General features: G+C 43.6%; 1 protein-coding gene across 1 annotated transcript; it reads left to right on the top strand.

The window, feature by feature from the left end:
- Positions 1–7,927: 7,927 nt before the first annotated feature.
- LOC146258521 (transient receptor potential cation channel subfamily M member 1-like) lies at positions 7,928–22,762 on the top strand. The gene is given in 29 exon segments (XM_084672548.1): positions 7,928–8,141; positions 9,238–9,314; positions 9,894–10,098; positions 10,183–10,396; positions 11,015–11,139; positions 11,261–11,432; positions 11,775–11,949; positions 12,065–12,188; positions 15,588–15,660; positions 15,817–15,917; positions 16,034–16,148; positions 16,151–16,215; positions 16,297–16,431; positions 16,545–16,595; positions 16,728–16,868; positions 16,975–17,004; positions 17,124–17,410; positions 17,577–17,805; positions 17,914–18,045; positions 18,210–18,341; positions 18,428–18,556; positions 18,708–18,959; positions 19,093–19,267; positions 19,773–19,793; positions 19,889–20,033; positions 20,127–20,332; positions 20,558–20,690; positions 20,779–20,814; positions 20,816–22,762. Coding segments are annotated over 29 exon segments (5,088 nt in total). The 5' UTR covers positions 7,928–8,138; the 3' UTR covers positions 22,221–22,762.
- The last annotated feature ends 258 nt before the right edge of the window (positions 22,763–23,020 follow it).

Below are 23,020 nucleotides of genomic sequence, written 5' to 3'. Positions count from 1 at the left end.
CTCATATTAATGTTAAATAACCTCATAAAATGAAGTTTTCATGTCATGTCTCCTTTAAAACACCTGCGGCTTCTAGTTGTACACATCATTCAATTTAGCTGCTGCGGCTTGAAGCCCAGTGCGGCTTATAGTCCGAAAATTACGGTACATAACATTTCATAATAATTTCAGTAGGCCTAAATCGACCCAGTGAAATGTAAATAAGCGGAGCTAGTTCAGGCATGGAATTCGGGCAGCGCGCACCACGCGTCCTCGCCCCCTTGTGTTTTGCGCTGCTGCCATTGCTGGTCCCGTTCTCTGTGTTGTGTTGGCCTGTCTGTCGTTCGCGTTTCCTTGTCCGTCTCTTCGGTCCCGGACGCCGTGTGCGTGTTTTGGGGATCTGAACGAAGGTTTCGAGCTGCTTCCCGATGATTCTCCATCCGATGAGCCCTGCACCGATGGGGTCGGTGGAATTCGGGGCGCCGAGTCAGGCGCAGTTCCCGTTTGGCTTTGTCGGCCAACAAGAACTGTCCGTTGTACAACATGGGGTTCGGCCACTATAGAAGCTGTTTGTTCCTCGAGTGCGGCGAGGCTGTTCCACCCGCTCCCCTGCATGCTGCCCGGGGAAGGCTCCGGCGAAGGGCGGCTCCGTTTCCCGTGCTGCTGTTGTGCTGTCCAAAAGGGGGCTCGCGTTCAGGAGCCGACCACGAGCACTCGCGGCATATCTGGCATATCCGAGGAGCGACATTTGCAGGTACCATCGTGAATCACGTTCAGGTTTTCTCGGTGCACAGACCTGTTGGACAGGCGTCTGATCGAGTGCGGGGTGTAGGGTTGAACCTATCATGCAAGGGCAATGCAATGTGCACGCTTCTCTTTACAATAATAGGGGCATTAATGCTTTGCTGCACAAGCCCGCATTCTGAAGCAGCCAGAGTTCGCTAGTTAGCTGCTAGCCATTAGTAGTGTTACTGTTACTTAGCCGCCCTGTTTGTCACTGCTTGACCGAGCCGAACAGAAGTGCTTGCTATATTCGCGCCATTTAAATTGATTGTTAGATTTGTGGAGCAGATCCAATCTACTCGCTCGCGTTTGATGTAGTTCTTTCAATTCCGTGCAGCGGTATTATGAATACAGCGGAAACACTGGAGTACATCGTCCGAGTGACATTTTAAGTTGCCTAACAATGGAGACGGCAAACGTTGTCGGTTAATAGCAGTAATAATTTACTAGGATACGTCCTGTAAAGGAATGTATACACAATGCTCATCCTGCTGCAATTCCATATACTACTAGTTATGTCTCTTACTTATTAGAGACGCATATAGAGTCCCATGACATGCTGTTTTGGATGCTTTTTGCAGGCTGTCCCCCTAATATTGTAGCCTATCTGCATGTTGTTTTGTGACATCCTAAGAGGAACATGTTCAATTGGGAGCATTGAGCTGCGTTTTCTCAAGGCAGAGAAGAATACCCTGACCCGGTTACACCTGTAAATATACCAATGTGTACTGACAATGCTGAACGTGTGTCTGATGTAATCAATGTGTCAGGGAATGAGTAACGATAATGATGAACCGAGAAGCTTGTGAGACGGTCAGCATGAAGCCAGCTATACTGATTGCAATAGGTATCTGCATGCTGCAGGTAGCCTGCAGGGACGCTTCCTCGATCTGTGCCTTCGTCAAAGGGCAAGCGAATACCATCAACCCCTGCCTAGCTTCGATATTCCTATACATACCTTGATGTGAGCCCTGTAAACATGTCTGTGCTGTGCCCTTTGCAGGGTGCACCGTTTCGAGTCCCGCAAGCTGCAACCGTGTCCATCAAAGCATTGGTGGCAGGTGTCCAGTTGTACGTTCGGTGTGCGAATCCTTCTTCATGCAGCCTTCTGGGGAGCCTGTCTCTTTGTCTTGTAATGAGCGGTGCACGGAAGCAGCGGGCGGAAAGCAGACAAACGTCTTCCTAACACTCCACCTTTACTGCACAAACTACCACTGAGACAGGGGTGCTTCGTGCTAAGTCGACACCCTGCTCGGTAGTGTTTCTCGGGTTCTGCGAGAGGCTTGCATTGGATAACGCTCTGCGACTATCTACTCTAGGCCGAGCAGCTGAGCAGGCGCTCAAGATGAAGCCGAGCAGGCGCTCAAGAAGAAGCCGAGCAGGCGCTCAAGAAGAAGCCGAGCAGGCGCTCAAGAAGAAGCCGAGCAGGCGCTCAAGAAGAAGCCGAGCAGGCGCTCAAGAAGAAGCCGAGCAGGCCTCCAAGCTGAGCAGGTGCTCGAGAAGGCCTCCAAGCTGAGCAGGCGCTCGAGAAGGCTTCCAAGCTGAGCAGGCGCTCGAAAAGGCTCAGGAAGCCGAGCAGGCGCTCAGGAAACCAAGCAGGTGCTCGAGAAGCTGAGCAGGCACTCAGGCTGAGCAGGCGCTCAGGAAACCGAGCAGGCGCTCGAGAAGCCGAGCAGGCGCTCGAGAAGGTGCTCAAGCTGAGCAGGCCTCCAAGCTGAGCAGGCACTCGAGAAGCTGAGCAGGCGCTCGAGAAGCTGAGCAGGCACTCAGGCCGAGCAGGCGCTCAGGAAACCGAGCAGGCGCTCGAGAAGCCGAGCAGGCGCTCAGGCTGAGCAGGCGCTCAGGAAACCGAGCAGGCGCTCGAGAAGCCGAGCAGGCGCTCAGGCTGAGCAGGCGCTCAGGCTGAGCAGGCCTCCAAGCTGAGCAGGCGCTCAGGAAACCGAGCAGGCGCTCGAGAAGCCGAGCAGGAGCTCGAGAAGAAGCCGAGCAGGAGCTCGAGAGGAAGAAAAGCAGGAGCTTGAGAGGAAGCTGAGCAGGGCGCTCAAGCTGAGCGGGTCTGAGACCTCCGGTGACCAATGTGGTCCGCATGTATCTTGTGGTTGGGTGGCTTCATACATTGCAATGGTAGTATGTCTCTTCCGTTCTCCATGCAGCCGTGGTGATCCGCACACTTCCTCTGATGCGCTACGTCGCCATCAGAATCCAGTGTCTACATGGGGACGTCTGTCCAGATGCCCTGGGAACAGCGGATGCACCGCTGATTTGTCTCACACATAGGTTTGTTGCTAGTAACAGTGGGATGTCATGTGGTCCTCCTGAGGCTCAGGAGGCGCGACGCTCCGCTCTACACATAGTATAGACGGGCTGTGTCATGTCATGCGTGCTGCAGTGAAGGCAGGGAGCGCTTCCCCATGTACATCCATTCTGCCAATGTTAAACTATTTGTCATGTGTATGAATAAATGGTGAAATCAATCACATGAGTGTCTTGACTGAACTAATGTTAGCTAGCATCAACATTGGCTAACTCAACTTCCCTATGATATCCTCAGTATTTGCAAGCTAGCTAAACTTATACCATATCTAAAATAATTAGTAGACATACCGCGGGGCAGTCAGGCGTCCCTAAGACCAACTCAAGTCCCTAACACCAACTCAAGTGGTCTTAGCTGAATACACAGCTATGACAATAATAAACATTGGCAAACAAAGTTTGACAGTGAGACCACAAAAACCTTTGGAGAAACTTGTGAGATGGGAACCATATTTTATTAACTTATTAACTTAAAACTAAACAAATGCTTTGATACTCAAAAAGGTATATTGGGAAAAAAATTAGTGGTGGGCCGTTATCGGCGTTAACGCGCTGCGTTAATGTGAGACTCTTATCGGCGATTAAAAACAATATCGCCGTTAATCTATTCTCAAAGTTGGTTTGGGAGCTGGGTCTATACTACGCAAGCTATGATGACTTTCACCTTGATATTTTAGCGCGGATGTATAGCTAGCCGAAATGCACTGTAGGGGGCGAGAACGAGTCTTCGAACCTGTGTGTATGCCTTGTGTATGAAATTATCACATCAAACATGACGTGCTAACATGGATGCAGCTATGAAGCCGCCTGGTTTGCTTCAGGGAAAATTTATTTTTAAGAAGTTTCCCAATGGAAAATTCGACAAGACTAAAGTTGTTTGCACCTTGTGTTATGCAGAATTAGTTTACTGTAGAAGTTCTTCTAGTCTCAAATACCACCTAAACGCAAAGCATCCCTTAGCTAATGCGGAAGATTCCGGGCCAAGCACTGATGTAGCGCAGGGTAAGAGTCATCGTCAAACCACTATGTTTGAGTGCAACCGAGGCCAGCCCGTCAGCACATTTCTATCAGCCAAGCTAACTCATCTAATAGAAACAGTTAATAAACACAAGTACATTTTATTGAACATAATGTATTTTCATCACCAATTATCATAGTAGAACAGCTTGCCGTTTGTGATGCATTTTGGAAACAGGAGATGAGCCCCTGGTCTAATGCGCCACCTGGCTCGAGAAACCTGTTCTCAAAGACGTACTTTTAGTCATTATTTGGGTAGCACACATATTCTGAATGCCTTCGGCAGAATTCAAATAAGCCATTTTAATCAAGATTAATCTAGATTAACGCCAAGATTGCAGTGAGATTAATCTAGAAAAAAAATAATAATATATGCCCACCACTAGAAAAAAAAAAATAGTGCAGGAAACTGCAAAAGGATCATCCATAAACATGAACATGATAACATCAGTGGACCAGAACTTAGTAGTGTGCAGTATTGGAGCATGTCAAGCCTACTTACTTTTATACGTGTAGGCCTACTTCTTATTACGCGCGGGGGGGATCTGGCTACAGATACTCTCCGCTAAGAGACCCGCCCTCCTCTGACTCTGATTGGCCGTGACCAACGATGGCAGCAAGATGGCAGCGAGTATTACCCAATCAGGGGTAGAATAGGATGAGTCCTGACAGAATGCGGGTGGGATGATTTGCATGGGCTGCTGCGTTGAAGACAACTCTGAAAATACGGGACAAAACCCATTCCGTATTGATTCAAAGCGGGAAGCGCTATTTTATTCTCAAATACGGGACGATTCCGTATTTTAAGAGACGGGTAGCAACCCTATTTACAGTTGAACATGAGCTGATATTTAACTACGTACATTTAACCTATACAAATGCTGCTAATGCTTGCCAGGTACACAGCTGCCGACGCTAGCTAGCTAACGTCAACACAAAAAAAATATTTAAAATGATCTGTTACCTATAACTAGCTAGTATGTAACTATCTGTGCTGTTGTCCAGTAACTGTAAATTGGAATTTTCACTCCACAATGGCGGCGCGCTACCGAAGCGTCCCCTAATGACTGTTACCAAAAAAGCATATTTGCCATCAGCAACAGATCTGTAGCACGCAACATGGGGTTGATGAAAGGCGAATTTGTTAGTGGCAAAGTCAGCTACCTATTTTTTTGGTGCAGCGTTTAAATGAGGGCGGCGTTTATTACACAATGTTCATTGTTGGTGCAGCGTTTATTCGAGGGCGGCGTTTAATCGAAGAAATACGGTAAATAAAGAAACTCTAGTGTTAAAACACATCTTATGACTGCCTCAAATCATATGACTAATAAGAGGCATGTTGTACTCATGTGATGGCTAACTGGATTTTCAGACTCAGTGGAGAACAATGAGTGCCTTTACAAACAGAAAAACTGTTATTTTCAAAAGGTTAAATAAAATGTATTAACTTAGCAGACTAACGTTCTCTTACAGTATGTTTCTTGTGTATTTTTTGCTAAATATTGAAAAGCAATTAACTCTTCCTTGATAACTACCCTGAGAATGATTGAGGGAGGGGAATCAGATGCAACATTCTTCAGCATTAAAGAAATCTCTAGGTTTCCCCTCTGTCACATAGCATTAAGCTCTGACTCTGGGCATTCCATTCATCCCAACAGCTCAGCAATTAGTAGCTTTTATCTTCACCCTTGGTGACATCAAATTCCACACAGGTCCCCCCAATCAATTCTGATCCATTTCACTTTCATTGTTGTCTGGTTGTTCTTTTGCTAAATGCCAGAATGTGGAACCCTGTTTTAATATGTTTAATACATGATTGCACATGTCTGCCACAGCACATTCCTCGTTACATAGATCAGACCATGAAGACTAGAATAAATAATGCTTGATTATCTGAAAGATCTGTATCAAAAATATTTTACATTTAGCATTATATAATATTTTTGCAAAAAACCCTTAACAGATTAGAAGAGAAGCTTGTCATACACATCACTCGAGTCTGTGTTGCCACGGGCGGACAGGCCCAGCAGTTCCTTGAGCTCTAAAACAAAGAGGACACCAAGCTGTGGGTCAGCAGGCAAAGGCCATGTGATTCCATGTGAAATAGTTTAGGGTACAACATACAACTATGAACAGCTCTATTATGCTGTCTTCAAAACTGAAATATTAGAAACATTTCTCATTAGTACAATTGTAGGAAGAGTGAGAAAACAGTTTCAGAAGTAATCTATGTCTCAAGATTTAGATATATATATATATATATTTTTTTTTTAGCATATATGACTGTCAACCCAAGCAGACAAAGAGTTTACCTGAAGCAAATGTAAATGTATTTGAGAACTTCATACATTTTCTTTTTATGTATCTGTTTTGTACGTATTTGTAAGTATACTAACAAATACAGATTTTGTATATTCACACTCTAATAGACTTTGAACTTGAGTACATGTATGTATAGTTGTACTTTGTAAGTGTACTTTAAGTATATATTTTTTTGCTTGATAAGTGTGGCTAAAAATAATTAAGATAATCCATAATTGTCCATTATATCTTGACAATCCTAATGCTGAACATGCAGTTTTAATTTGCAACATGTACAATTGTCTTTTGTATCTAACATAACAAATGAATGTTGTTTATTGTTGTTAAGCTTTCCATAAATCCTATTAATTGCTGAGTTTGCTCAAATCCCAACCCAAACCCAATCCACTTCTTGCAGGTTTTACTAAGTGTTCAATGGGCACTTTAACAAGACTGCTGGTTGCTGACAAGATTTTGGTTTTAATTGGTGTGGATAATGTGTTTAAGCTAAAATAGATGCGTCATAATGGACAAACTTCTCTGGAAGTGCTCTTTGTTTTCTACAGCTGTAATTAACAGCAGTCCATGTGTGTTTTTACCAGAGTGGGTGAGAAAGAGTGGGAAGGGAGATCCTAGCTTTCTTTCTCCCAGGCAGGCAGACAGACAGACAAGCAGGCAGGCAGGCAAGCAACCAACCCTGTCATTCTTACCTCGACTTACAGTCAGGCTTAAACTGTTCCAACCATAAAAGGAGTGTTCTGAAAGGAAATTTAAACAGTGCAGATTCCTACATTTTGTGTGTGTGTGTGCATAATTCTAAAATCCTTTCTCTACATGCGTCCACTTTCATGTAGGAAAAGAATGCCCAAGAGAGTTCACTAGCAGCAGGAAAAGATGGAGAATTGCAGATCAACATTAACATACGGTGTTACTAAGGTAGTCCTACTTCCTAGTGTTAATGTTTTTTTCTTCAACCAAAGTCTGTGAGGAAATAGACTCAAGATATTAATAGCAATTAGCATGAAATGACCTTGCCCCTAACTGACGACGAGTCATGTCTTAAAAATGACCCTTTCAAAAGAATGCCTGGATCCAATTCTCCCAATTATGCTAATTAAGATTAAATCAAAGTGGTTTGAGGGGGGGGTGGACATTTTCAGATTAACATTGGGGATCGCCTCCTGTCTGCCTCTCCTTTGGAACCAGACAACATGTCTAGGAATGGGACACTCTTACCATATCTCCATCCCAATCTTCCTACACATGAAATATCATCCTCACTGGGAAGTGAAAAGGGGTTTCAACAAGTTAGAGATTAGGGGATGGCGATTTATAGTCGATTTATTGTGCCTTGTTCTAGCAAGGGATGAAAAAACCTTGTAGGCAAGGAGAGAGGGGTCATGGGACTTCCAAAAGGATTACCTTGAACTGGAGTCATGAGACTTAGCCAAACAAAGAGTCTGCTCACATGCTCATCAAATGAACGGCCCCTCATAAAGTGATGGAGGTTCATGTCCAGTGGGATTCAATGAGATCAGCAGACTGGGAAAGAGCACCAGTAGGGCAGCACCAAAAGAAATAACCAGATATAGACTCTGACTGAGCATGCAGACTCTTAAACTTTTCTTTGACCCACCCTGGTTCATAATCCTTTAGTCCTCAGAAGAAAGACTTTCTGGGGCTCATGGAAGACCACGTACACTGTAAGCGGATCTACATTTCTCTAAAGCTACAGATGGCAGTGAATGGTATGATAGATCTACGTCCTTTGTCATTGATGATTTTGGATTATGTTGAAGTTAGGGTTTGAACAATGTGTCACGTTTTGAATAGAGACCATAGACAACAGTTTGACGAAAGGCAATGGACTTTTCGCAATTAGAGATTTTATTATTGTTTTTACTATTTCTACTGATCACATCTTTCTCAAGAAGGGTAAGAATGTTAGAATCCCATGAATAATGTTTTGTTGAAATTGTATATTGCCTGACATATTATTGTTGATATCAAATTATTCAGTATGGTAGTCTGAAGATTTCTGTTGTCTAGTTGTTACCAGTTACATTATGAGACAAACTGAATTGAACTAGAATTCATGATTTCTATTGTATTTAAATTTTCAAACTAAAATAGATCAATTCCTACAATTGTGGACTTGTAGTGGATCCAAATATTTTGAAAGCATGAGACATGCTGTCTCTTTTGACTATACATTGTGCACCATTGTACACCATCAACTTGACCAGACTGGCTCTGCTGTGAACTATTTTTGCCCAGCACTGGAGCCAGATCACTCAACAATTAAAGCAGAACTTAATATCTAGTGGGAATGCAACTTTTGTTTGAAAATGTTCATTGTCTCTTTCTCAGAATCGAACAGCAGAACAATGACAACTCACAGCAGACCTATTATTCAATTTGCCATGCACTAATAACTCCAAGCATAACAAGACATGCTCTGGATGAAACCAATGGCGTATCTTAAAACATTACCCCTCTTTTTTTCATTGGAGCTCAATCTACCCTTTCAAACCATTCAACAACATTTTTAATAATAAACTTGTGTTAATCATGGCACATTTTGTACCATGTTGATGTATATGCTCATGTCCCCACCTTTTGGTCAGGATTAAAATAAATGTAATGTTTAAGATTTTGGTAAAGAACATTTCTGACAAAAGATGCACTTTTGTGTTAATAAGAATTGCTCAAATGTGTCTGCTGGTTCAACAGTTTCAAACATCCTCCAGCATAAAAACAGGAAGGATCCAGACCCTTCTAGTTATAAGACATTATTATATTTAGTGGTGGGGCTAATTTCCTTTTCTTTTTTTACCTTTGTAGGCACATAAAGGTTGGATAGAGAGGACCTTCCAAAAAAGAGAATGTATTCACAAATTTCCGAGCAAAGACCCAGCCCGGTAAGATAATCTACATACACTTCACATACAGTAACTGTACCAGTCCCATTGTGATGCATGGTCTTTGAGTAAATAAGATATACATCACTCATGAAGACGAGTCTGCCTGCTCTTTATAAAGGCCACTCAGTCACATAACACAGACAAGCAAAGAACTGCTAGAAAGAACAGATCTGTGTGCATACAGGCACGTATCTACCAGAGATGGCTACTGACACTAAAGAGCCCCGCCACAATCTGGGTAACAAGGACAAAAGACAGCCTCTGCAAATTAGCCAAAAAAGATTCTCTGATCTTCATTCACAGGTAGTCCGCCAGGAATTAGCAAACCATAGAACACTTTACAGCAGGCACACAGATTAACAAACAAAAGAACATTACATAAACCCACTTTTCTCTAGATTTTGCATTGATGATTACCTCATTAGCACATAATCTAACAGGAAATAAGTCAAACATTGTAGGCAAACCTTATTTCAAATTATTTTGGGGGGTTAACAGAGAAAATGCCTTGTAATCTTTCATACTGATTCCGTAGAACATCATGTATGTTTTCTGTGTGCTGTATCTTCCACCTAGATGTGCCTGTGGTCAGCTAACGATCCAGCACGTGGCCATCCCCCCTGGTGCTATCACCAACAAGCCCTTGGGGGAGAACCACCAGTTGGTACAGATCGACGCTCCCCAGGAAAGGTGGTCTGTGCTCAAACACACCCAGACCTCTGCCACCGATGCCTTCGGCACCATTGAGTTCCAGGGTGGTGGCTTCATCAACAAGGCCATGGTACACTTAACATGTAACTACTGTCATACATGCCCCTAGGGTTCACAGTTGCAGAGTTGACTGGTTCTCCTTTTCCTTCTCCAGTATATCCGAGTGTCTAATGACACCAAGCCTGACAACCTGTTACACCTGATGGTGAAGGACTGGCAGCTGGAACTGCCCACCTTGCTCATCTCAGTCCATGGAGGCCTCCAAAACTTTGACTTGCCACCCAAACTTAAGCAGGTGTTTGGGAAGGGACTGATCAAAGCTGCAGTCACCACGGGAGCCTGGATCTTCACTGGTGGAATAAGCACTGGTGAGTGCCAGCCTAGCAGGACTGCCAGACAAGTACTGCGGACTCACTTCTGAAGCCAGTGGCAAACCAATCTGATATTGTTATGGCAATTACTCTAAGCTGTCATCTATTCTACCACTTTCATAGAGAAACATGGCTTACACAGTGCCAGAGGACACATTAATCTGCTGCCATAGTCAATACTCATGAGAGCTTTTACTGGGATAACTGACTGCAAAAAATGACTGTATGAGAAAGTTTACAAGTCCGAAGGAGTACAACCAAGTATGAGCATATGAAAAAAATAACGTTTTTATACAGTGCCACCTTTGTATATGTGAACAGGGCCATCTCTAAATGGAATACTGTACTATCCTTTATCTACTTGAGACATATTCAAAAGCCAAGTTGCATCCTGTGTCTCTGTTTCTAATTAAGTTTAAGCAAATATGTTAAGTCCATTTTTACCCAAACATTGATAGGTATGGGAATCTCTCACCAAACTTTTGATAAAACTTGAGAGCCCTGCTTGCACATTACATTAAGAACGCAGACCCGCATAAGTATTAACCAGGATTTAGTGTTTATGACCAATTTGATAGCAAAACTATGATTACTAATCCTGCTGTCTTTACTCAGGGGTAATCCGCCATGTAGGGGATGCACTGAAGGATCACTCCTCCAAGTCCAGAGGGAAGGTGTGTGCCATAGGGATTGCTCCATGGGGGATTGTTGAGAACAAAGAGGACCTTATAGGGAAAGATGTGAGTACAACATGATTCTGTTTTATTTGTGCAGCATTTCCCAGAAAGACATAAATTAGTCTGTCCCATGTGCTACTTATACTTTCTCAGAATGACACTTTGTGGTTTTGTTCATTTTCAGGTGACCAGACCCTACCAAACCATGTCCAACCCTCTAAGCAAGCTGTCTGTGCTGAACAACAGCCACTCCCATTTCATCCTGTCAGACAATGGCACATGTGGGAAGTATGGAGCTGAAGTTAAACTTCGCCGGCAGCTGGAGAAGCACATCTCCCTGCAGAAGATCAATACCCGTGAGTCAGGAAAACATTTAATCACAATATTTCAAAACATTGACTTCCTCAGCAGTTGGAACCATAGTCCTGCTGAGCTCCCTGTTGTCGTACAGTACTAATGGACTGAGAGTGTTTCTGTGACCTGTGGGTTTCCCTTTGTCATCCTATGCCTGAAGCTTGTCATAAGGCAGGGACAGCAAAGGGATGCTCAGCTGTCACCACTGACCTCCCCCACACAAAGACTGCATATGCTGGGAACTGTCATGTAGATGGAACTGGGACACATTTCATGTTGCCCATCCATATGCTCTACCTTGAGTCAAAATGATTACTGAGTAAATGTTTCATGGTGTGTTTTAGGTCTGGGTCAGGGAGTCCCTGTGGTGTGTCTGATAGTAGAAGGAGGTCCCAATGTCATCTCCATAGCCCTGGAGAGCCTGAGGGAGGACCCCCCCGTCCCTGTGGTGGTGTGTGATGGCAGCGGGCGCGCCGCAGATATCATGTCTTTCGCACACAAATTCACAGAAGAAGGGGGGTGAGACAATATCAACTGTGGCATCCACTACTTAACACTGTTATTAGTTTCTGGCACACACTGAGAATAATGACCTACTGGTTTTTCATTGAACCCTGTATTGTTTTTTTTCTAGACTGATCAATGATGATGTGAGGGACCAGCTCTTGGTGACCATTCAAAAAACATTTAACTACAGCAAGAGTCAGTCCCAGCAAATCCAACTGCTGATCATGGAGTGTATGAAGAAGAAGGAACTGGTGAGTAGAAGAATAACTAAAGGATGTACAGTATACAAACAGTTACCATCAATAAGAAGTATTCAACTTGGATACAATAAAAATATGATATGCAAGTAATGTATTTAAGTTGGTATAAGTGTCAATAAACATCATTCTTGGTAAAGCATACATGTCATTCATTCTTCCACTCATCTGTCTCACTCCATCATGTACTATGTGAATCAATACTACCACTACCCCCCCCCCCCCCCCCATCACCCTCAATTGTAACAGGCTGGTAATATGTGTCTTATCCCAGTCATAGCTGTCCAGAGCATTGCAGTAGCTTCATCCCAGAATGCATCCCATCATCACTAGGCCTAATGTGAGGATCAAAGACAGCAATGGATGGATACTTAAAACACAGACAGCTGTTTAATCGGTGTATAGAGATGCTCTGGAAAGAAGCAGCAACCTTGTAAGTGTCTTCACAGTTAGCAGATTACGCCTTCAAAGGGTCTCTCAGAGCACTCGCTGGACAGCCTAATAGGTCAACTGCAGCACTATTTATGCGACCACAGCAGATTTCTGGGTGGGTAAGTGATGTGATTAGTAGTTTGTAATACTCAGAGGAGATAATCTGCCGACTCCATACATCTGGGCTGCGGAAATCAGTGCACACAGCCACCTGTTAAAGCGCCTCTCTCACTCCATTCCTCCACCGGACACAGATGGAGGAGAATATCCATTTCTTTAATCCTCCGCCAGGTCTCTCTACTCATGCTAATTCTCCCCGCGCTTTTCAGTGCACAAAGTGATATCATTCCACCAGAATGTCTGAATTTCTCATGAATTAGACAGCCTAGTGCCCGGAGAGATTTCAGCTCTAATAAGTAAATATTTGATTCATAACCCAAGGCTGATTTCAATGACCTAGATGACTGCTGTTATGCTGTTCAAACCAAATGGTAAAGGCAGATCTTTGTTAAGTTTCAGGGCTGTGTGTGGTTATCTAAGAGGCCTTAAACTGTTCTATTACTAATCTGCAGGTGTTTCAGTGTCACAATCATAATCCCACGGGCTGAGCTAAATGCATTCCATGTGAACAGTAGAGACAGACAAATGCAGGCTCAATTCAGGGCCTCATTTACTAACATTGCGACCGCAGCTTAATCTGCGCCTTTGCCCAACCGCAAATAGCGGACGGTGTATTTCCGCATTTGAATCAGAATCAGAAGGGATTTTATTTGCCATGAATGTTTGCACAAACAAGGAATTTACTTTGGCAGGGAGGTGCATACATTAAACATAGGAATATTGAAACTTAAATATGTGAACTATACAAAAGGAGCAAAGTGAAGCTAATACTAAGGGGGGTCTAGCTAATACTAAAGGGAATAAAATAAAAATAAAATAGTAGAATAAAAATAGTAGAAAATAAAAAAGTAGTCATAATTTACAATTTAACCTAAAAACCAGATAGTGCAAGATAGTTTTGCACTATCTTGCACTTAGTATCTTGCAAAGTAAAAATATACATATTTTTGAAAGATGTCCCCGGCGAGGGCGGCCGTGGTTGCTAGGTGTGCTCTGTTTTGTCTCGTTTTGTCTGTTAATTCAGTGTTCTGCCAAGATTTCCGGGGTTCTCTAACAAGAGAAGTACGTCTGAACATAAGGACCACAACTCCTGTGGACTTATTTCCCACTTTTCTGCTTCCACCCCAGCGGCAGATTTAGTGGGAATTCTAGCCAGTGCCGCACTAGGCTTTGCTCATGCAGTGAAACGCCGTAGAAGGGGAAAGCGAGCGGGAGCGCTAGTTCGGCTACGCAGACGTGGAATCCGAACAGTGCTTCCAAGTTTATCCCTCTCCAACGTACGTTCACTGTGCAATAACATTTACAAACTTCAGCTACTGATGGTGAAAAACAGAGACTTTCTTTCATCTTCGGTTTTGTGCTTCACGGACACATGGCTGTGCGATTTGATCCCGGACGCCGCTTTACAACTGGCAGGCTTTCAACTCATGAGAGCCGATCGGGACACTGCACTCTATGGCAAAACCAAAGGAGGTGGTATTTGTTTCTACATCAACAGTGGCTGGTGTGTAGATGTGACAGTGATTCTGCAACATTGTTCTCCGGATCTGGAATCATTTTTTATAATCTGTAAACCTTTTACCCGCCACGAAGGATACTTTCAATTTGCGTGGTATTTATCAAACCAGATCGTCGTCGGGCAATCAGCACCCATTAGTGTAAATTAGCTCGCCGTTAAAAGACGTGTTACTTCATGTTACTGCCACCCTGGGTGATTCGAGGAAAAGAAAAATTCAGGGAACAGGAGCTAGAAATATACACACCCATACTTTCCCTTATACCCTCCCAGCAGAGGTAATCTGCGTTTTTACTCAAGTGCGCTGCCTTTGTAATTACGGCGTTATGTCTTTACCCACCATTTCACGCCTGAAATGGGCGCAATCCTGTTTGTAAATGAGGCCCCCAGAGACTAAATTGCACCCCTGAGTCCGTGCACAATGTGGCATCTAATCTACACTCAATAACAGGCTTCATGAATGTAGTATACTGAAGTGGTCTGTTAGTCGGGGATTTTGTTTGTACCTGGCAACCTTATGAGTGGTGTGAGATCACGAGACCTGTGTCTTGGAGCCGTGGTTATTAAGCGTTACATGCAAGGTGTTCAACACGAATCAGCCTATGAGTACTTTTATTCATGAACTAAAAAGTACAACAATGAAGAGATGAGTTTTACTATTTGGAGAAAATATAGTCCAAAGTTCAACAAGTTCTTTCCTCAAGGTTTCAATCTTACTCTTACACTTATTATTAAAGCATCCCGAGACCAACTCTGGGAGATCTTTTGCTTGTGGCCAACCTAATCCCATTTACCATGGCTGCACATGTGACAAGCGCCACATGCTAATTCTATTTGATGTAGTCTTGTCGCAACAAAGCTAACATTATCAATCATACTAGCCAGAGCATGATTACCAGGACCGGCCGAAGCCCCTTTATGGGGCCTTAAGCAAAATTGATTTGGGGGCCCCTCAGCGTCGCTTATCGTTGCCGATAAAAAAAAAAGTATATATATATATAATTTTTTTTTAAATTACATTAAAGTGTAATTTCATGTGCTCTTAGGGGCCCTCTGGTAGCCACAGGGGCCCTAAACAGCTGCTTAGTTTGCTTATGCCTTGGGCCGGCCCTGTTCATTACACTAGGTAAAAATCAAAGTATGAAGTCTTCCAAGCATGGAATCCTACCCACATGGCTCTTGTCATACTGTATGATAAACCTTTACCTCGTCCCAGTTTTTTTCCCCTGAGATGCATACATCCCTCTTTTTTCTCTTCCTCTATCAGTTCTGCCTTGAAGTATGTTAACTCATTCACACTCCCTCTCTTCTTTTCTCAAACATAGATAACAGTTTTTCGAATGGGTTCAGAGGGACAGCAAGATATTGAAATGTCTATTTTGACTGCTTTACTGAAAGGTAATATTTAATACAAGATCCTTTGTCACTGAAACAAAAGTCAAAAAGACTTTTCTCTTAATGTTAAAGGTTACATTACCTTTGGTAATGTTTTCACCAGTGATACATGAAGGGGTCATCCTATTTTTGTGTGTGTGTGCGTTTGTGTGCTGTCAGGCACCAATGCATCTGCACCAGACCAGCTGAGCCTGGCTCTGGCATGGAACAGAGTGGACATTGCTCGCAATCAGATATTTGTCTATGGACACTATATACCTGTGAGTATTCTCCACCTCATATACATATAGTCAAGCAGTTGCCATATCATGTTTTTAAATGTAATTGTACATGTCAATCAAATAATCATGATGAGTACCAATGCCTACCCCCACAGACTGCCAGTGCTCTGCCCAATACAACAGGCATTACCACTACTGCTGCCCCCACCCAGGAGAGGCAAAAGAGCCCTGCCAGTGGCACACGAAACAAGGCCAAGGGCAAGAAAGGCAAGGGGGGAAGGTGAAGCCTGAACCTCCAGAGGAGACGGATCCCAGAAAGCTGGAGCTCAATAGATGGGTAAGAACCAAGAGTTTCTGACTACTGATGACTACAGGAAAAGAGATAAGTTGAGTCATGGCCATGGGTACCCCTCTCCAGGTGAATTCTCTGGAGCAGGCCATGATGGACGCCTTAGTGCTGGACAGGGTGGACTTTGTCAAACTGCTAATAGAGAATGGTGTGAACATTCACCACTTCCTCACCATCCCCCATCTGGAGGAGCTGTATAACACGGTTAGCTGGAAGACAAAACATATTAATCTGGGAAGATAGAGGCGACCTGTATGCCCCCTGCATGGTTGTTTCTTACTTGTGTATTTTGGTTTAACTTTTTCTCCATCCCACAGAAACTAGGTCCTGCAAACACCTTGCACGTTGTCGTGAGGGAAGTTAAGAAGGTATCTTGATGTCCTTCATTCATGGTGGTAGATCATGCTTCAAACTCACACATGGGGTATTTTTATGTCAGGATACTGTTTCCTGTGCCATGGCAAATAACTTGTGCAAGCTGTGCTCTTGTGCTTTTGTAGGGAAACCTCCCCCCAGATTATAACATCACCATGATAGACATTGGGCTGGTAATGGAACACCTCATGGGTGGGGCTTACCGCTGCAATTACACCAGGAAGACCTTCCGTAATCTCTACAATAACCTGTATGGACTAAAGAGGGTGAGAGTAAAGGCACACATCTCCAAAGAAACACAATAAATGTCTGATAATGATAGATGATAAGAATGTTTGCCAATATTTTATTTTATTGGGTTTTTCTTTGCAGCCAAAAGCCCTGAAACTCTTGGGAATGGAGGTAAGATGACTTGGAGAAATGAAATGTACAATTTCTTAACCATCTCACTCAATTTATGATTGTAAAATGCATGAAAATAAATAATGCTCATACCTATATTAATCATAATATCATACTAGGATGATGACCCAAGACCTAAAGGAAAGAAAAAGAAAAAGAAAGAGGAGGAGGTAGAAATTGACATTGACGACCCTGAGGTTTGTCGCTTCAAGTATCCGTTCCATGAGCTGATGGTATGGGCAGTATTGATGAAGCGTCAGAAGATGGCACTGTTTCTATGGCAGAGAGGGGAGGAGGCCATGGCTAAAGCACTGGTAGCATGTAAGCTCTATAAGGCCATGGCCCACGAGTCCTCTGAGAGCGAGTTGGTGGACGACATCTCCCAGGACCTGGAGAACAACTCCAAGTGGGTTAAACTGAGTGTAAAATCACAATATTGTGCCATATCAATGAAGACTGAGCAATTTGATCTGACTTCCGAATGGATTTGTACTTTTGTAATACATGTTTTAAAGATGAAACAAAAAGATGTCTAATAAAAGTCAAAAAGGATAATTGTCTACATTTCACAGGGAATTTGGCCAGCTAGCCTATGAGCTCCTGGATCAGTCCTATAAGCATGATGAGCAGGTCGCCATGAAGCTCCTTACCTATGAGCTGACCAACTGGAGTAACTCAACCTGTCTCAAGTTGGCTGTGGCTGCTAAGCAACGTGACTTCATTGCTCACACATGCAGCCAGATGTTGCTCACAGACATGTGGATGGGTTGCCTGAGAATGGGCAAAAGTCCTGGTATTAAGGTAGCAAGATCGTATATCCATCACGTGCATGTGTACACAACAACCTTTCAAACTAAAGCAATCCATTTTGTACGGAACACTTGTAAATGTATCTCTGTGTCCTCCTAGGTCATCCTAGGCATCATCTTCCCACCCCTGATTCTGTTGCTAGACTTCCGTCTAGGAGATGAGATGTCCTCTCAAGGCTCTGGAGAGGTTGACCAAAGCAAAGACAAGGATGACGACAACAAATCCAGCAAGGTTTAGTTCAACCCAAACAACTCACCTATGCAACATGCATAGTAGATTTCTTTAGTAAAGCATGACTGTGCTTCTTTTTATATAATGCTGATGGGTGGCTCAAATAGAGACTGAGATACAAGATTATTGTTACAATGAGTGCTATGAGCATTATGCTTCTCCAGGATGCCAGTGGTGATGCTACATCCAGGAAGGGAGATGAGGAAGAAGGAAACACCAAATTTCACAAGGTTCCCATCGGGAGAAAGATCTATGAGTTCTATAATGCTCCTTTCACAAAGTTCTGGTTTAACACTGTAAGTGATCTACCACATACAGTACTATCCCATTCTGCAAAATTAGGTGATTTAAAAGTATGTTGACAATGCAATCTTTCTGACAGATCTCCTACTTGAGCTACTTGATGTTATACAACTACATCATCTTGGTGAAGATGGAGCCCTGGCCATCTATACACGAGTGGACCGTCATCTCCTACATCCTCACACTTGGCTTTGAGAAAATCAGACAGGTAAAAAGACTGTTGGTGTGATTAAATCAGTTACTGTGTAAGTAACTACTCCGTATGTACAATCAAACACAGTGTGCTCAAAAATAATTTGCTCAAGACACTCACAATGATAGATAATATGGAGAGGTTCATTGTTTGCCTTGCTTTTCAGATTTTGATGTCGGAGCCAGGGAAGCTGAAACAGAAGATAAACGTGTGGCTCGAGGAGTACTGGAACATCACAGACCTAGCGGCCATCACCACCTTCCTGCTTGGGCTTATGCTACGTCTGCAGAGCGAGCCCTACATGGGCTGGGGTCGGGTAATCTACTGCATCGACATCATCTTCTGGTATATTCGCGTGCTTGACATCTTCGGAGTGAACAAATACCTGGGACCCTATGTCATGATGATCGGTAAAATGGTAATGACTTTGACTGTATGTATGAATGTATTTGTTCAGGGATTAACTGTAGACAATCCTGTAACTTTTTTCATTTTAAAATAAATGCTCTGGAGTTGGGATGACTCCCCTGCTGTTCTTGGTTGGCTTCCAGATGATTGACATGATGTACTTTGTGGTAATCATGCTGGTGGTGTTGATGAGCTTCGGCGTGGCCCGGCAGGCCATTCTGCACCCTGACGAGGAGCCCACCTGGCGCCTGGCCAGGAACATCTTCTACATGCCCTACTGGATGATCTATGGAGAAGTGTTTGCGGACTCGATAGACCGTAAGGCTAGAATTCATAGTAAGATTCCTGTTTCCTGATTCCAGGGCGGATTCAGTCTCATGCTTATTCACAGTAGTCTGTTTAAAATGTTCATTTTGTTGTTTTCTGTCTGTATTGGGAGGCTTGTTTGTTCCAATTCAACAATGATCATTGCTCTCTCTGTTGACCTGTTGGCAAACATGCAGGCACATGTCATTATAGATCTCTCACCTGCATTGTGCACCTAGGAGGTGCACAATGCAGCTGATCAGGTGCCAATGCCTTAGCACAATATATAGGATAATCTGCCCTATAGTTTACTATACAGAACTGTGTCTTTTGTCACGGTGAAGACGAGCTATTAACAAAACAAAAGTTACACAAATCACCTTAGGCACAAAGTTTCAGCACAAATTGAACTTGCATTTTGTCTTGACTTAGACAAAGTTTGATGTGTAGCCTGTGGTTATTTCTCATCACATCATTACATTTTTGTTTCTATCCATTGCTGTGGAAATACTTGAAGTCTATGCAATGGAAATCAACCGTGAGTATTTGTCTGATACAGATAATAGTACATAAAGGAATGATGTGGTATGTGGAATGTTGTCGCGTCAAAACAAAAAAGTTTTCTTCTCTTAGCTCCATGTGGGGAAAATGTTTATGATGAGGATGGGAAGAAGCTGCCGCCATGCATTCCTGGAGCCTGGCTAACCCCTGCACTCATGGCTTGCTACCTGCTGGTGGCCAATATCCTGCTGGTCAATCTGCTCATTGCTGTCTTCAAGTAAGTTTGCGATTGTCCATTTAATTTTAAATAACAACTGGTTTGGCCTATCCTAGATTTCAATTTAGCTGGACACACCTTTCTTTCCCACAGTAACACATTCTTCGAAGTAAAGTCCATCTCCAACCAGGTGTGGAAGTTCCAGAGATATCAGCTGATCATGACCTTCCATGACCGGCCCATTCTGCCTCCCCCTCTCATCATCTTCAGCCACCTCTACATCATCTTCAACAGGCTGTTCCGTCACTGCGCCAAAAAGAAACAGGAAGGGGAGCTGGATGAGAAGGACAGAGGACTCAGTGAGTTCTTTTTCAGAGTTCTAACATCTAAGCTGTAGGTTAGGTCAATCAATCTAACAAAACAAAAATAAGTGTTTCAATTGTATGTATTTTTTTAACGATACATGACCCATTTGCTAGGACAATTAGAAGTCTTTGTAAAACAGAAATTGAAGCGTAAATTGTATTCCACTGAATGAAGCACTTTCCTGAGGATTCCTAAAGCAATGCTGATGTTTTTCATAGAGCTGAGGCTCACTCCAGATGAGCTGAGAAACTTGTATGAGTTTGAGGAACAGTGTGTTGAGGAGTATTTCCGTGAGAAGGAAGATGAGCAGCAGTCCTCCACAGACGAGCGTATTAAAGTTACCACGGAGAGGTAACACGCCTGAGTCTGATTCCGGGGGGGGGGGGGGCATTTTACAAGTACCTTTTCTTAAAGTTTCTCTTCTTTTTGTTGGACTCAGGGTTGAAAACATGTCCATGCGCCTGGAGGAAGTAAACGAGAGAGAATACCATGAAGGCCTCCCTGCAGACAGTGGACCTTCGCTTGGCCCAGCTGGAAGACATCCATGGGCGCATGACAACAGCCCTGGAAAAGCTGGCCGGGGTAGACAGGTCAGACCTGACCTGCACGCTCTCCCGGGCCTCGTCTGTGCGCGACCCATCTAGCTTGTTCCGCAACAGCAGCATCAACAGTTCTGATGGCTACAGCCTCTACCGCTTCCACCTGGATATGGAAGAACAGAGGGAGGCAGACAAGATGGCTCATTCAGGTCTTGAGCAACAGAGGAGTCTTCGACAATCCACCAACGCCTCTGCCCTCAGTGTCAAGGAGTACGGTAACACCTTAGATGTGGATGCAGGGGACATGATGCGGCAAAGCTCATGTGTGGACATCCTGATATCCCCATGTGACCAAAAGCCTACCTCTGAGGGAGTTGGAGAGAGTATAACAAACACATCTACAGAGGCACTTGTAAACCCAGTTGTAGGCAATCCCCTAAAAAAAGGTCTACATTTGGAAAGAGCCAACCTTGAAACTTCTTCCTCCTACCCTTTAGAGAGGTCCAGATCTTTGAAAAGCGATCCTCATGATGGCATTGTCACCTCTCCTTACTCTGAGAGGAAAACAATGAGTGGTATTCTCTACAATCCAGCTGATGAATCAAATGAAGCCCTCTCAACTTTTGACTACAGCTCTCTAATGGACCATGTAACCAAGAATCCAAGTCAGTGGCCAGCCTTTTTTAGATATAAGATCCATCCCAGTCCTCTTGGTCAGACACCCAATGTGTCTATATTTAGGTCTCCTGTTTTGCAACCTGACCTGCCCACTATCTCTGCAGTGGCTGAACAGCAGGAACCCCAAACTGGGCAGAGTCCTGCTCAGGCTGTGCTGATTCTTCCCACCATAGAGACTGAGGAAGACCACACAAAGATGGAGGAGACAGCCTTAACGCATAAAGGTCTGGATGACACTGCCGAGAAAGGCCTCTTGTGTGTAGACGAGGAAAGGTTTTTCCACAGGTCAAAGAGCTGGGACACTAGTCAGAGAAAGGCAAAAAGCTTGAGAGAGAGCATGGAGATGACCAGAGCTGCCAGTAGTGAGAGAAACATTGTAAGGATTTGTGAAGGCTCAGTCAATGCGACAAAGGAGGATGAAAAAGAGGTAGATGAGGAGAAACAGGAAGATGGGGAGAGAGATCTAGAGAAAAGGGGGGACACCAAAGAGAAAAGAGAACTACAGAAAAGAGAAGCAGAGAACAAGAGAAAGCCGGACAAGAAGAGCAGGGAAGAAGATAAGCATAAGAGAGAGGCAGAAGAAAAGAAAGAGGCAGAAGAAAGGACAGAAGCAAAGAAAAGCGAGGCAGTGGACAAAAGAGAGGAAGAGGAGAAAAGTGTGTAAAGGAAGTTTTCCAATGGCACTGTATTTCTAGATTGATATGATGATTGCCGAATTGATACAAATTCTTTATTCAAATAAAGCACGTAACAGAGCACTTTGTGACCAGTCCTACTGGAGGACCCGTATGAGAGAGTCGTTTGACAGAGTGGTAGCCTTCACAATTCACACAGAGTCTTATATAAACTTATAACATATGGTCATTCTATACACCAATCAATGTAGCTGTCCCATGTCTCTTCTCTGATTGGCTCACTCCTTAAAACAACACAATCATTCAATCAACATTGTATCCAGACCAACTGTCTCCAAGTTAGGTGGTCATAAAACTACAAGAGTTGACCATCCCAAGTGGTCAACTCTCCTTTGTGGGGTCCTTTTCAAACAATAATTCATTAATACAAACAATGAAACAGGAAAGCAAAAGGTCAAACAGCTGCTTCAATAGCACCAGAGGTTGTCTAATGTGGGGAGAACTGCCACTCGGGAAACTTCAGGGTTCTAAACTGGTTGCAGTTCCACTTTAGTTCCATATGAGAGTGTTAACAGGCGATTGCAGAATGAATGAAGGTCTATGGTAGCCTGGTCCTAACCAGACTCTCGTACATTTCATTTGTAAAGAGAGTCTGGCCTCGCTCCATTGACAAGCGTTGACTTCCTTGTAGGCGGGTCCTCTGTTGAAGTTTAAACCTATTGGATCTGCCCAGAGACACTCTGATCTGCCATAACCAATCACTAGCGTTCGCCTTAGCCAATTCCTTCACCACTACTCTAACAGAGCTAGCTGCCATAGCTGGGAAATC

Source organism: Hypomesus nipponensis, chromosome 14 (genome assembly GCF_054491055.1).
Source record: "Hypomesus nipponensis isolate SF chromosome 14, ASM5449105v1, whole genome shotgun sequence".
NCBI classification, from domain to species: domain Eukaryota; kingdom Metazoa; phylum Chordata; class Actinopteri; order Osmeriformes; family Osmeridae; genus Hypomesus; species Hypomesus nipponensis.
The sequence above is the reverse complement of the archived record's forward strand: the minus strand, read 5'-3'. Positions and strand labels throughout refer to the sequence as shown.